Source organism: Pyxicephalus adspersus, chromosome 5 (assembly GCF_032062135.1).
Source record: "Pyxicephalus adspersus chromosome 5, UCB_Pads_2.0, whole genome shotgun sequence".
NCBI classification, from domain to species: Eukaryota; Metazoa; Chordata; class Amphibia; order Anura; family Pyxicephalidae; genus Pyxicephalus; species Pyxicephalus adspersus.
Window position 1 is genome coordinate 106237891 of NC_092862.1, and position 16942 is coordinate 106254832.

Below are 16942 nucleotides of genomic sequence, written 5' to 3' on the forward strand. Positions count from 1 at the left end.
TGCGGCAATTAAGACAATTATTAAGGTACCTTATGTTATAGAATGACAAACCCTCAGCCTGATTTATTAAAGCTCTCCAAGGCTGGAGAGAAAACACTTTCATCATTGAACCTGGATGATCCAGCAAACCTGAAATGAATTTCTTCAAAGCCATTTGCTTTTTGTTTGCAAATGTTTTCAATCCTTGCCCAGATCAATTCCACATTTTTTTGGATCAGCCAGGTTCACTGATAAAAGTGTATCCTCTTCAGCCTTGGGAAGCTTTGATAAATCAGGCCCAGTGACCCTATCTCCTGTGTGCCTGAATTGTCACTCTGTCACATGGGTCTTCAAATCAAACTACAAATGGTCACTTCAACATACAACAAGCAACCTGTTCCTCTGGAAACGAGACAAGAAATGAGGGGGGCAGTTATCACTGGGGCAAAAAGACACACACTGTGCTGACCTGAAAGGGGGTTTAACACTTTAGTACTTTACCCCATTCATACTTTGTACAACTTTTAAATAAAATACTGTCTGGTGCTAGGTTTATAATAGTGTTGGGGTATTCAAGAGGCAAGGGGACTTTTAAACTCTTTTGGAGGGGTGGGGGCAAATGAAGAGAGTGTGAAAGTTTCATCACCCTTTATTCAGTGTCTTGACATTCATTTCATGATATTACTTGGTGTTCTGACTTCATTTCATTTGTAGATCTTGAACATAACAGGTGCCTCGGGGTTTGTTCACCCTATCGCTTTTGAATATGTGAGCCATACCTAGTAGTTTTTCACAATGGCCTTATGCTGGAACATGCTTATAGTTTACATATATCTTTTACCTTCTAGTATCTATAGCAGACTTTCTCACTATTTTTTACATGGTGGAGCCGTTAATATAACTTTCAGGTCTTCAGGGAACCCCTGCTATAATTACTATATTCAGAGCTCACAGTACCTTAGTGTGGTGGTCAGTGGTATGAATGCATCTAACATTGCTGGCCAGTGGGAAGCATGTCACCCTTACAGATAGCTAAAAAAAGTCCTTGATGTCAGTTAAACCGAGTAACAAACTGCTCATTGGTCATGGAACCCTTAGCAACCTCTGGAGGTGAAGATTCCACCGACCTTGTTAAGAAACACTGATCTAGATATTATGTATTCCAGTCACAGTCTTTAAACAAGCCAACATTTAAACGTATCTAATGGCTAGTTGTACTATTATAGTGTGTTACTACCCGCATACATCATAGTAACAGATAAACACAACTGATAACAAAAGGACTATTTAGAGGAATCAAGAATAAGGCCATTACATTATAGGAATAATAAGAAGGGAATCCATGCTTCAAATGACCAATTTATCAGTGTACAATCAACTACTGTATGTTCAGAAATGTCAGCCCCAAATGAAAGAGATCAGCTGTCAAGACACAGAGAGGGAATGCACAATAGTGCTAAAAATCCACACACAATTCTTGCATTATTTTGATGCCGTACTGAAAAAAAAATCTTGCAGTGTTATAAAGGGTTTCATTCATTATAGTTTTGATATTCAGCCTCCAGTATGCAGTTTTTAATACATAAAAAATGGATCCTTGCTCTGGCTGGGTATAATTATAATATCTTACATTTTAACCAAGTCTCATCTTAGTTATTCACATTGCAATGAGCTAATGTGCTGATATATAGTGGATCATGGTTCATTTAGGTCTCACCCAGGACCCCATTTCTGGTTACACCCTATGGCCCACAGCCATCAGAGGCACAGAACATGCAAAGAGACAAAGTCATTTGCTTAAACAGAACCTACTGTGTGTTTTCAATAAGTACAAATTCTTAGTTTGTGATGTAAAATCCCCACATGGAAGTAATTTCTGATTTTTGACAATATCAAGTACACATTTGTATGATTGTCATCTAGTGGTTAACTGTATATCACATTACTGAGATTACCATCTTGCTAAAGAGATAAAAATCTGTTACTAAGGAATGATGTCAAGGCAAACAATGGGTCTAATTTAATAAAGCTCCCCAAGGCTGGAGAGGAAACACTTTCATCAGAAAAGCTGGGTGATCCAGCAAGCCGAAAATGGATATGGTCCAGGATTCAAAACATTTGCTAGCAAATAGCAAATGACTGAAGAAATCCATTCCAGGTTTGCTGGATCACCCAGCTTCACTGAAGAAAGTGTATCCTCCCGAGCATTGGGGAGCTTTAATAAATCAGGCCCAAAGAGCCTGCATGACTCTCCCAATACACATATAAAACTAAAAACTGAGAATTAATACACTTATGCAATTAACACCACACATTCTTATGATAAATTCATCACATAAACATACAAAAATGAAAACATTTCAGATTCCCCCTCCCAATCTAAGGTACTCCAAAAAATGTATAATAATGCTACTTTAAAAGTTTTTGGCTCTTGCCTTTTTTTGTTTTTTAAATGTACAAAAATGTGTTACTTCATACGTTTTAAAAACTCCAGCATTCTTTCAATGATGCTCATCCTTTTATGTAAATTGCATACACAAAAAAACACAGAACAGTTTCATCAGATGACATAACTGCGAATGCAAAGTTGCCCAAAAAGTAATTTGCAACCTACAAAAAAACAAAGACAGCAATACCCGGAGGATGGAACATCCTACTAAATAACAAAACCGCTAAGATTTTGACAACACAGCACCTGCAGTTTTCACTTTGTAATTTCAGTACTGGGGCTTTCCCTGTAATACACAGAATGGTAAAGCTGAATATTAGGGCAGCAAAACATATTTATCTGCCTATGAAAAATATTTCCATGAGTCATTCACTCACACTAGGGGAACCCTGGAGGTTGTTTAAATGTAGTTACTCTTAGGAAACAAAGTGACACCTCGTTTTTACATATAAAATGATTCCATAGTCATTTAACTACCTTCGCAACTTGAGAAAGTGCAAACTTGATTTTTACCTAACAAAAATAGAGTATCAAATGTATTTTATAGGGAAGAATTTCCTGACATCTTCCTATAACAACTTAAAAAAACAAAGTAAACGGGAATATGGTGTCTAGTAAATCTCTCTTCATTTCTGCTTTAATAGCGGTTCTGAACAACAAACTGTCCACCAGACCACTAGGAATACTAATGTGAGATTACCAATTCATAAAGATGAAATAAATTAAAGGATGACCACTTTTAGTAAAGTGGTCTTTTAGGTAAACCTCCCAACCCTAAGTGAACCTACATGGTGAAAAACTTACCTTCCTCCTGAATTCTTTACTGTTTGGCCCTGACCATTGCTGCATAGTCTTAGCCCGATTCATTCCAGGGCAGTGATTACCCTCCACCATAAATACTGAACATCCATGGGAATAACTGATGGCTTAGGTTCATGTGCAACAAAAAGGGAACCTGGCTGTTTCACTTGCAAATACTATGTGGTTCTGGGCAGGGCCACACAGTGAGGATCTCCTGGAAAGGATGGTAAGTATTTGCCCAAATTGACATTAAAAGGACAAGTTGAGAAGCAGAAGCAATGAGATTGAGCTGTGTATGTGTGTGCACAGCCAAGGACATAAACCAACTGCAAAAGAATTAGGAATTAACTTGAACCCAACAGTTTTTTTCTTAATCCTGTGCAAAGTAAATACTGATCCTAGAAAAAACTTCAACAAAAATGGTTTCAGCTTTTATCCAAGCATTGCTGTAGTAGCCTAATCCGTTGGTCACATCGTCTGGGTTATTTGGTGATTTTTTTGCTTATCAAACAGGCTCACTTCCTTAAAAAAATAACACAAAGATGCCTTGAATAGCTGTAAAAGAGAATCTATGATGCTTCACTGCTGATGATAATTTACTCAAACTACATTTATGCTGCTTTATAAAAATGCTAAACATTGGGAAATCTTTTCAAGGCAACAAAAGTGTCCAGAGGTACCTATTTACTACAGTGTTCTCCCCAGCCACTTTTAGCCACGCGCCCCGACCGGCACTTTTTAGTAACCACCCAGCTGTTTTTGGGTGGTTACTGAAGAGCTGGATCACCATACTGGGGCTGCCACCTGCCTACAAGTTATTCCCACACAGTTTTAAAAAAATTCTGTGTTCAACACTGAACTACCAAATACCTTATCATGGGCTTGTATAATTCATTTTAACCATCGTGTAATACAGGTGTAGTACTTACATTACAATTAAACATTTGTCCTTAGCTGCAGACTTTAATTACTGAGACAAAGAAAACACATTCTCTACAATACACCAAAATACTGATATAAATAAGAACTGCTTTTACCAGATGAATTGGGGCGTTTATCAAGACTGAAACCCTCTCCATTTATTTGTTTACCAGTCTTTTATAAAGAACATCAATAAAATAGTTAAACTACACAGCACCAAGCTCAAAACAACTAGACGACAAAGCCAAAACCAGACAGTGAGCAGCAGAAAAAAACAGAAAGATTCCTATCAATTTACTTTGTAAAGTCTACTCGTGAACAGAGATTCTGATAAGGTAGGAGAAACACGGAAGGTAGGAAATGTCATCTGTCAGAATCTCATGTTATATGCCCAGGGGAAAATACCATTGGAAAATATAATCCTATACATTTCTCTTTTATCTTTTAAAGAGGTCCTGTCAGAGAGGAGACGGTTCAGTGGTTTAGTTAAAGAAAAAAACAGTTCAAAATCCTTTCTTTAAAAAAAAGCTCCAGAATGGGAGCTGTGCCATCACTGCAAGGTATGTTACAACTTTAGTAAAAGGGAGGGGGACAGTATCTTTCCCAGCAACTTCTTATTTGATATATTAACTCTGGTTATATTCTAAACTTTCACAAGCAATAGATTCCAGGTGTAAGATCTGCTAACCAGGTAGTAAGGGAAACTCTTTAGTTTATTTAGCTTGAGTTCAGATCAGAAAAAATACCGTCAAGCTTTTACTGCTGTTTGTGTTCCCGCTAACAAGATTTGCTCTCTATATTTGTCTTGGATGTCCTATAGACTGTTTATTTCAGCAATTTGTTATTTGTCAACTTTAACAACACATCTTGACATCTATCATACCTGTGAATTCGTTGGATATCACCTATAAAGTCATGGCCATTTATAAGGATTATGGGCCCCTCTGGGAAGGCTTTCTCGGTGTTACACCCAGAAATAATTTCAAGCTGGATGGGAAGAAATTGTTGGTGGGTGGCAGCCCTTGTATTGTGACCTAACTCATCAGTAACCACCCAAAGACAGCCAGGTTGTTCACGAAAAGTGCCGGGTGGTGCACCCAGATAAAAAGGGCTGGGGAGAACACTGCTTTCCACAAGATTCTGCGGTGGGTCTCTAGGAGTCTGCAGCCATTTGGTATCTATGAGGTCAGATAGTGATTTTGAAAAAGAAGACGTTTATTAAATTCTTTTAGATTGTAAGCTCTTCAGGGCTGGGTCCCTTACTCCTCCTGTGTCTGTGATTTTCAACCCCTATTTATTGTGTAGCGCTGTGTAATATCCTGGTGCTATATAAATACCTCCAATACCTTTGGCCTTGTTTTGTATTAATATACATTTTCTGCAGTATTCGTTCTGCATGACATGCTAAATAGCTAACAGATGTAAGGGAAAATACTATATACTATTACATATGTCAGCATTTTTGGAGCACATTCAAACACTGCAGGGTGTGCTAATCAGAAAACCATATTCCTTAGAGTCTTAGCTGTATGTTTGTTATCACACATGGGCTTACTATCAATTGTATATACCATACAGTGTATGCATTAACTGATCGATCAGATTTTCTGAATGGCTGTTGTGGGTGTCTGCACTTTGCACATTGTGCGTTGCCTTTACTACTTAGCGAATGTGAATGGTAGAAGATCAGTGTGTCAGTAAGAAAAATGATCCCTGTTAGGCACTTCGGTGCAATATGCCTTCCTGTTGCTGTAAAACCTATTTGAAACATTCCTTCTTTCAATAAATGGATTCTTTGAGTATAAAAGACCTTAGGCAATTGTCCTATTTGACCCTGAATGAAACAGAACTGCAGTGTTTTATTCTGGATTGTTCCTTAATGTACTGGGCAGGATGTTCCAGCCAATTATTCACACAAGGAAGGGGTTATTTACAAAGTGGCTTACAGACAGAAAGAATATGAAACATAATTATATGTATCACATATGTCTGAAAAGTTGAAAAGTATGTTAGGGGGTTAAACTCAATGAACTCAAGTGACTAAGTGCTGATTATTTTATGCATTGTTAACCCATAATAGGTTCATACTAAGATTAATGTATAAAGGCAACACTTTATTTTTTGCATCTAAATGAAGTGGAGCTAGGTTTTATTGCTATTTGTTAGGGAGACTCACACTTTCACATATCCCTGATCAACAATGTCACTGAGAATAAAAGAGCAAAAAACCAAAATTTTGAGTTGCCAACAGGAAGAGCAAGGACATCTTCTGATGGGGACACATGTTCCTGTGACAACTGTTCAAAAAGGAGATTTCCTCGCAATAAAAAGATATTCTGTCATTTCTTGTAGTTTGTACCAGACAAGAATAAAGGCAAATTTCTCCATAGACACAGGAATAGTTAGAACCAGTCAGTATTTTGCATTATTGCTTGTCAATGTTCAAAGGATCCATTCACTAAATTTCCCACTGAGGAGACAGTATAGAGCATAAAATAAAATCTAGGGGAGAGACAGGAACCCTATCCTCCCTGTAAAGCTGTTCTTTGTAGCCAATAGCAACCATTTTCAGGAATACCAAAAGTGATTGCAAACAGTGAGCAGGGTCCAACCACCCCCTAGTTCAATGGACCACCAGCATATTCAATTCAGATGTGATGTCCAAACTGGCAATAAATTGAAAACTTCAATACAGTTTACAGAAGGATTCAAAAGAAATGGTAAATATATGTCAGCTATTTCATTTACTGTGACTGCATTTTTCCTCGGCATAAATGGGAGAATTTTGATTCCATTTCTTAGCAGTCTGTCATTTCTGTGATGTTTTATCTTTAATTGCTTTGTGATATAAACCAAAAATGTAATCAAAGCAGTATTCTCCCCAGCTTCTGGGTCGTTACTGAAGAGTTGGGTCCTACACTTACACCTGCAGCTTCTTCCCACCCGGCTTAAAAACATTTTTGGGTTCAACACTGGAAATTCTCCAGGACTTGCATTGTCTTAGTGGGTGTCCCCATAAAAGATTTCTCCGGACTTCCTGTTGAGTTGACAAATGTAAAATTGTGCCTATCCCTTTGCTATGATCACTAGGAAAAATATAGAAGGTAATTCTCCCCAGCGAAAACATAAACAGCAATAAAAACCTGACAGGCTTTGTAATCATGACACAAATATCATAAATACCAAGACAACAAAAAGAAGCAATCCATTCTTTGGAGCCATTAAAGCTAATGGTGCATCAAGTTATATCCCTGTATATTCACAAGCAGGAATAGTTTCCTATGTAACACTTTAGCTAACATAAATGTATAGGAAAACCTATCATTTCAAAGTTGTAATTTAATGTTATATTATTTTTGTAAAATGTGAAACTATAGCCAGTCATGATTTACTAAAACTCCCAAAAACTTCAGAATTCTGTTTCTTGTAACTATGGTTTTGCAGACTTGAAACTGCATATACCCTTTGAAACGGTCTTATTGCCCTTCCTCCAATAAAGACAGGCCTGTTTTATAGCATTCCCCTAAGCATTCTTATGTTTACTGCACTAGGTGTTTCATCCCTGGTGAAATACTTGCACTCCTTGCAAGATAAAAATGTTTCTTGTTAAGCATCTTTATGAAGCACTGAACATTACTTTCTATGTTGGTGAGTCATTCCCTGTCACTAAAAACACATGAACAAAGAAGATTCACCTGTATTGAGTCTTTGATGAATGTCACATTAACTGTTTCTAAATATGCCCCTAACGGGTATTTATGTGTTGATAGTAAAATCAGAATCTTTTTTATTGCTGATTGTGATGAAGGAGCTGCTCAATATTTACAAAATAGCAGAAAAGATCTGCATCCTACTCTTTAATCAAAGTTTTATAAACATCAACTTAACTGTAGTTTAAGTTAAAGCATTGGATTTTCTATTTTAATTAATTGTGAGTTTAAATGTCTAAAAGAAAAATGATTTGTTGCTTTGTGCTGCTAATTTGCTATGCATCCTTTACTTTATTTCTGCTAATATTTCAAAGCTATGGAGTGTCTCCGCAAATATTTTTTTGCTACAAATCAAGTGTAAGAAGTAAGTCAGCGCTTATTTTTCTATCTCAACCATAACTAAAGATTAAAAGGCTGAATGATCATTTAAAGGCTGTTGCTAATCACCTCTTTAAGGAGATGTGACCTTTGACTAGCCCCTATTGTTCTGAGTAATAAATCAAACATACTAGGACCTAGAAGGAACATTAACCTTGAATGAGAGGGACTGAAGAAACTGCTGCACACAGAAAACGGACATTTAATTTCCTTCTATGTCAATGGTATTAAAAGTGATACAAATGTAAAGCAAATATACTCTATAACCAAGTCAAAGTCTATGTATTAAAAAATGGGAAACAAAAAAATGTGCACTTTTCTGTTTCTAACTTGTAGAATACTGATTACCACATTTATGATGTTGGCACCCCAATGATGAACCTTCAAAATGGGTAAAAAAGAAGTACCATAGCACCTCCAAAGGTGCCATAAGAATCTCCATATCTCTATCAGAGTAACCATATCCACTCACAAAAAGATTACGAACAGCTACATAGCGTTTAAAGGAACATCTCTGGTCCCCACTATGGCTTATGATGTTCTTTACAAATCTGTCGATTGGGAAATGCAAATGCAAAAGTGGCTTTAAAAGTACTGATCAGAATAAAGCCTCGCACAGACGTCCATTATACACCATGGGATTGTCACTGAAAAAGATCATTTGCAATCATTTCCAGTAAGGGATGGATTAAAGAGCTCTGCACACACAGCACTGTTGTATAGAGGGAGGAGAAGAGGTAAGCAAGCTACACCCCACTGTGTCACTTCAATCCATTGTATCGGATAAATGAACAATGTCAGGGGACCGCTATACACGTTAGAATGGTTGTGCTCAACTCAGGCCATTATTATCTAGCTTAAAAAGTGGTAAATATTTCAGCCATTCACCCCTAATTATCAATGTGGCAAATTAAAAAAAAATTGTGTATTTTCTGGCAGATCTAATTATTCTACATGTACTAAATAACCAGTGGTTGTTTACTGACTATATAATTCTCCCACAGGTTTCATAGTATTATTATTTTTAAAGTGAAATTCCTTCAAAACTGTGCAAGGTTTTTTTTCCTAATCCCTGTCACACCCAGGGCTATACTGTGAGCTAAACTTCCTATATTCCATTCAGGAATACAAAAGAAACTGGTATCTGTAAATCTTATGCAGACAATCCAATTAACGGGAAAACAGGAATTCCTGGGTGTTCCTGAAACAAGAAGTGAGGGGGAATATGTCCAATGTGGGATCAAGCAACAATACTGACAAGAAATTTAATTTCCCCACTCTTTCCAAAACTAAAATATAGATGGGAAATTTAGAGGGAGTATGGAGTCAGATCAAAGTGTGATCATTCTATAAAACACTGAACAAATCCTTTTTGCATGTAATTCCCTAGCAGTGTACACCTAAAGTTTACAAACGAAGGAAACACTGAAATGCAAGGAACACGTGGCACTTCACATTTGCGCTTAAAATTGAAAAGTACAGTCTTTACAGCAAAACAGCTCTGGTTCTAGGGTGGACTCAAACAAACAGATATGGAATGTAGCACTAAATCTTTTAATGTCCAACAATAACAAATGCAACTAAGGCATATTGGGGTCCAAAACAAATCAGTAGTACTCCATAGACTCAAAAGCCAGTACAGGCAGGGTTACCACTGAACACTTCCTGTATGCATATTTATTAAGGTACAACAGACTCACAGTAAAACTACTGGAACAACCTGATTGTGTAAACACTGTTCGCTATGCCACATTGGGCCTTATTTATTAAACCTCTCCATGACTGGAGAGGATACATATCATCAATGAAGTTGAGTAATCCAGCAAACTTGGATTAGATTTCCTAAAAGTAACTTGCTATTTGTGAACACGTTTTCAATCCTGCACCAGATCCATTCCAGGTTTTCTGAATCGCCCAGCTTCACTGTGTATCCTCTTTTATAAAGCTTTAATAAATCAGGCCCAATGTCACATGCAATCACAAAATTGGCTTTCAGTCTGCAACAGTCCTGAACATGCTGCACAGCCTGGAGGTGGCATTTGTTTATAAGAGTAACTTTAAGATACAATTACAGAACTATAAACAAAATGTATATAATAAAAAGTGTACCAGACCCAGGCTGTATATGCTTTTTAAAAGGATATAAAAATATTTGGAGTTTTAGCAAGCAGAGTTCATCCGATTCCATCATGTCAGCCATTTCCATACTGACCATTCCATCATATCTTGCAATATATGAAAGTGTAACTCTTTTCTTTTTCTTTGTAAATAATTAGAAAAGGGAAGCAAGGCAATGGCTTCCATATTATCTAGGATAAATATTGAGTGTAAAACAAAGACAAAAGTGCAAGCTGTGCCTCCAAACAGAGACGCTAGGGTAGTACAGGCAAGGTAAGCACATATACGCTGCTCCAGAGGTGGGGAATGAAGCAAACCTCTTACTTTCACCTGCAGGGACTAATCACTGCTTTGTTTTAAACCTGTACTCAAGGACACAAATGCACATATTCCAAATGTTGTATATGATACTTGGAACTCTGTCTAAACTTCATATGCAACATCTGAAAACTTTCACACCAATCTAACAGCAAAGATGTAGCACAGTAAATACCAAGAACTGATGGTTCCCGACAAAGTTCGTTTCCAGTTAGCAAGTTTATGTAAAAACAACCTACAAGACTTGTTCCTCATTTGTAACTGGAAACTTTTTTTTATTACTGTATAAAACTATTTCAGCAGTCTGTTGCTTACTGTCTGAAGAATTATTATTTCTTTTTAGCAGACACCAAATGTAATTTTTCCTGACAAGACTGAAGATTTGTCTTTGGCTTTCAGAGTGAAAAAATACAGACAGCCAAGCCATAACAGCAGCTTACTGTGAGCCCAGACAACGATCTGCATGTGCAGAGGGTTCCATCCTATAACTATTAGCTGATTATCTGTTTATAATATAGTTGCTACTGTGTAGTGGAGGGGAATTTGGGACCCACAATTATATATAACCTTTTATGTTACTTTCCTAATAAGAGTTTCTCATGTCTTGTTTAAACTTTAAAAAATATGATTTTTATTACCCAAGTAATCTGCTCTTTCTTTCGTCTGAAGACACTAATCCATCACACCTTTCATAGGATGCAGTACATTGCATTTCTTTTAGAATGTCACCCATTACATGTGTACAATATAAGGAGATGTACCTGCCCTTCATCCTAGCACATCACCCAGATGTGTGAACACTGTGTGTTATGCTGTGCTCTGTTCCTGAAAACAAATGTAGACACTTATCTATTTGGATACAGTCAAACAAATCTAAGTAACTATAAAGCTACGTACACACTTCCAATTATTATCGTCGGAAAACGAACGACGAACGTTCCTGCACGATATATATGAACGATCGTATAGCACCGATCCTGCACATAGAGGTAACGACCCGATCGTTCGTAGATATTGTACACACAATAGATACGATCGTTTAAGCGATAGAGGAACTATGTGCACGACAGGAAAGTGAACAGACGTTCGTTCATCACGCATGCTCTGAACATGGACGATCAACGAACGACCGTACACACGAACGATGTTCAACGATCGTCGTCCAATCCGATCCGCCGGTCCGGTCGTTCGTTTCCAACAATTTTCCTCGTTCGTCGGCGTCGTTGGTTACTTTTTTACGAACGATTTTTTGCCCAATCGATCGTTCGTCGTTCGATTGGAACGATAAAAATTGGAAGTGTGTACGCACCTTAAGAATGTGCATTTCCTGTAAGGATCTCATTCTTTTGTTTGTGTCTGGTTCACATCTGCAAGTGTGTGTTACTGGGGAATGGCTGGGGAATTTTTGCCATCCTTATGTGACAGCGCTGGGTGCCTTGAGTGGCCGATCACCGAGAACAGGCACAGGCGGGAGGAAGGGCCCGTTCACACAATGCCTCATACTTACAAGTACTGGTTTATCACTTTGCTTTCATGGACAAACAAAGAGCAAGGGGAGCAGAGGTAAAATAGACATAGGCAGCTACAATAGTCAGCAGTAGGCTGTGTACACACGCTAGATTTATGTCATTGGAAATGATCTTTTACAGTTGTTTCCAACAACAAAGACGGAAAGATGAATGAATGAGCACTGTACATACAGCACCATTCTGTTCTATGGAGAGGAGATTTCTTGTCCTAGATGAACCCTGAGGGGTGTATCAGCCGAGAATCGTCTGACATGTGTACGTATCCTTAGGCCAGCGGTCGCCAAGTGGTCCGCGAGAAAATTTTGGTGGTTCGCAGCTCTGGCAAGTACTCCCCTCATGGGGTCAGGAGAAGGATGCCGCTTGGGGGGTGCACCAGCCAGAGCCACGGACCATGTCCCCGGTACGGATCGCAGGCTAAGGAAAGTGGGCGAGTTGTGTCTCTGAACACAACCCGCCCACTCTCCCATTGCAGGAATGCGCGGTACGGAGTGACTTTCAATTAAGTGACTTTCAAAAGGTTGGCAACCACTGCCAGACCTAGTGTTCACTGGCAGCAAACATGATAGTTTTTCTGTTAATGTGCAGTGCCATCAACAAAAAAAACTGCAAAAAAACCCCTTTGCTAAGAATGAATTGGGCACTTCTGAACCACTGGTCCTAACAGTGAAGCATTTTGTTGGCGGTATCGTTGTGTCTTCAGTATGACGTGATCGTCATCTCTGATATTCTGCTTGGATCTGTAGATCTCAATCCACAAGAGTGGTGATATACGTTACAAACCGCCATGCAACAACACTTTGTTGTTAACAAATTTTAACCCGGTTTACATTAAGGTCCTACTACAAGGAGTACACAGGAGTTATGATATGTTTACTACCCTGGAAAATGCATTTCCCTATTGGGGGGTAGGCAGATTTTACTGTATTCAGGGGAAGAAGAGAAGGAGGGGGCTACCTTGGTTTTAAGAATTATTGAACTTTAAATATTTTTCAATGGTTAGCACTGCTTATAGTTTGGCCCACACCCCACCATTGTGGATGGCTTTACAAGCATAGACATTGGGAAGTACAGGGATTTAGAAAATATGTACTGGAGATATTTTGTTCTGGAAAACCAACACGTCACCTAAGGCAAATCTTGTCTAATGTCCACCTAAGAAGATCATATCGGTGATCAAATTCTCACTTTGGCTTTGTCAGGAAAAAAACCTAGACCCCTTTCACACATTTTATTTTCACTTAAACACAGGCTCAAGTACTTTCATAATCTACAAAGCTTCTCATATCTGTTTGCTGCGTTGTGGGGCAGTACAGGTAGTCCCCGAGTTGAGGACATCCCATATACGGACGACTCCTAGATATGAACATGGCTTCCCTGCTGGATGGTGTGCAGGACGGAGGCTTGATGTGGTAGGGGCGTGGCTTGCATGACATGCAGAAGAAATCTTTTGCTAAACACAGCTGAGGTTGTGGCTGATCTTAAAAGATGAGCTTTACTGCAAGATGTTGTAACTCTTTCATGACCAAGACAAACTCTGCAGTTGTTTCTTTTGAATATCAAAGCTCAGCTTGCTCCAGAAGTAAATGAATGTCTAGGCTCCATAAAGTGTATTTTCTTTGCTTTGTGATTAGCTCACAGTGAGGATTTTATACAGTAACTGACACCATGCTGCCTAATAATATGCTGAAACAAACATCTGTCCTAACTGGATTTATTAAAATGATGTACATGTTCCAACTTACATACAAATTCAACTTAAGAACAAACCTACAGGCCCTATCTCATATGTAACCCCGGGACTACCTGTACATTAAAGTAAATAGAAACAGGGGGTCTATTTATAAAGCAGTGAATCTGGCATTCACTGAAACATCACCGTGGTGGACAATCTTCCAAGTTCAGTTGTCCAATGGTAGTATTTGATTCTGTATCAGGGAAAGTCAGAATCACTGCTTTGTAAATACTCTATAGAAGGCACATAGAAAATAACTAAATGCACACACATGGCTCTTTGTATTGCATTAAACTTGCATCATGGTGCAAAGAAGTGTGTTCGTATAATAAATTTGGGGTTCTAATATTAATGATTAGCAACCTAGCACTCCAATACGTGCTGTGCATTGATTGTGTGTTGTAAATTCATGCAATGCATTAGTGTGAACAAGACCAAAAGAAATGCGGTAAGTGCAATTTTCAAGTCACATGTATATTTTGCATAAGAGACAAAAATAAAATAAAAAGAAGTCACATAAAAGTATGTAAAACACATCCTGCGCTGTATTACGAATTTACACAGCATAATAAAACAAAACAAAAACGCATTATACATTGTAAGGAAACTGCATGCCCATTTTTTTAATGCAATGATCTGTTTGGACCTTTCATTATATTACCCCTCACAAGCTCCACCAACTCCAGAAATACAAATCTACATTAAATAATACCCTAACTATCTCTGAACACATAATTACAGCCACATGGTGAACCTGGGATTACCTCACCTACAAGAACGTTATCTCATTTCATCTACTAGGAAACAGACCGGCTTCGCTGCCATTACAATTCCCAGACTCCAGATGTGTGCCTGGGACTACACAAATATCTGCGGCATCATTTACACCGACTGGTGGAGGAATTCTATTACATTGCCAAAGTGCGAGCTGAATCTAGCGAGAATGGAACTACAGAAAAATGAAGGCCGTGGAAATAACTTTCAGGCAGAATCAGTAAAATAATCCCACACCGAGCTGCAGCAATCAGATAAACAAATTCTTCCTTCCTTCTTCCTTTTTGTAAAACAAAGCTCCTTCCGCTGATGAGAAGGAAAACATACAGCATAACACCTACATGGAGGTATTCCTCAAAGTGAGATAACATCAGTGGCTTAGACAAACCAACCTGATATGTGAATGTGATGTGAATGTTATACAGAATACTTTGTATCAGATATGACAGATAGAGACACAAACAGATCAATGTGATACCACTTCTCAAGGCCAACATATAGAAAAACACAAAACAGTGTAATATGAACAAAAGTAAAAAAAACTGCAAATATATAAGCGTGTGTTTAATATACAATGCAGCATACTGTATTGCATCTGACAAAAACATACATATATACAAAGAATATATATATATATATATATATATATATATATATACTTAAATAAATAAATATGTATTTAGAAAAATGTAAATAAAAATTTAAATGTTATATATATATTATATATACATATATTTGCATATAAAAAAGTATATGAAATTCAGACCCAATACACTATGCTACATTGTACTTTTAAAAGAAATGGAACAGCAACATTTTTCGGCCAAAATTACCTTCACATGCTGCTTAAAAAAGAAATACAACATAGCTAAAAGAAAAAAAAAACACTGCCTAAGGGCAGTGAATCTGATATTCACTGAACGTCACCTGGTGGAAAATCACTGCCTTTTAAACACTAGGATCTACAAGATTCTCCACCAGAGAATGTTTCAGTGAATATCAGATTCACTGCTTTCTGAATAAACCTTTAGAGTTACATAGCGACTGGCATTATTGACCTCCTGAAGATGCCATGTGCCTGGTCACCAGCTCCTGAACCAAGGCTGGCAGATTATGTGAGTGTTTTTTTCTGGTGTGATTTGCGGGTTTGCAGTCTCAGATTTGTGCCACCGTCCTTATGCCAACCCGTGCACCTCTCACCGTGCTTTGGCTTTAATATATACAGCCACAACTTTTTTAGATTTAGTAAAAATGAAGGAAGGGTTTAAACCCCTGCCAGGATATTTGTTGCTGCTGGTGTACTTCCCCTACTTCCTGTCCCACAGATACAGCAGGAAGTTAGATAAAATCTAAAATCTCTAAACTATGGCTTTGCCCTTTCTTGGTTTCTGGGGGACAAATAGAAGGGGGCATATCAAACAGCAATAAAAACCTGACAGCCAGCCAAACCTTTCCCTGTGGCCCCCAAACACCCTTTATCCTTAACATGAGGAAAGTAGTAGAGGTTCTGGGTGTAAGGTTCACCTCAGAAGGGGGCACAGAAAGGGTGAATGTCCCCCAGCAGGGTGCACAATATCGATACATGACACCATACAGAGTATAGCAGAGCCCCCTGCACAGGCAGCAGCCCTCACACCCCACCTTGGTGCCCCCACGTAACTCACCCATAGAGTGTACACTGGCGGCCGAGCAGCTGGCTGTCAGTGTGCAAAGTAAAGCTGCGAGTTTGCTATAAGCCCCGGCATCCATTGTAGGACATAGAGAGTCCGCAGAAAGTATTAGGAAAGTTTGCTGTCACAGCCCCCTCGTCCCGTCCTCGGTCCTCCCCGCCGTCCTTCCCGCATTCCTATGGGCACCGTTTGCTGCCTTCAGCCTGTGTGAGTCATTCACTAGTCCTGAGGAAACAGGAAATCTTCAACTTCACAAACAGCTGTGCTGGGCCTCTCTACTTCTTTTTTTTTTCTTAAAAACCTCACCCAGTTGCTGTCAGTCATCTGACATGAGCCGGCCCCCTCAGCTTCACATTACAGCTCTGCATTCACTGTACTATGGGCTTCATATACATGGAGGGGACTGCTGCTGTGTGCTGCCATGGCACAGGGTGCTCGTTACACAGATATCTCCTCACAAATACAGAGGAAGACTCATTCACATTATATAAGGCGGCCCATTTATATAAACATACAGAAAAGGTATGTATGCTGCAGTATGAGAGTGCAGCAACGCATGGTAA

General features: G+C 38.6%; 1 protein-coding gene across 1 annotated transcript in view; it reads right to left on the reverse strand.

The window, feature by feature from the left end:
* TGFBR2 (transforming growth factor beta receptor 2) overlaps positions 1 to 16626 on the reverse strand; it is a 58071-nt gene extending 41445 nt beyond the window's left edge. Inside the window, exon 1 of the mRNA XM_072412380.1 lies at positions 16374 to 16626. Coding sequence (XP_072268481.1) covers positions 16374 to 16458 — 85 coding nt within the window. The 5' untranslated portion in view covers positions 16459 to 16626. The remainder of the gene's footprint in view (positions 1 to 16373) is intronic.
* Positions 16627 to 16942: the final 316 nt, after the last annotated feature.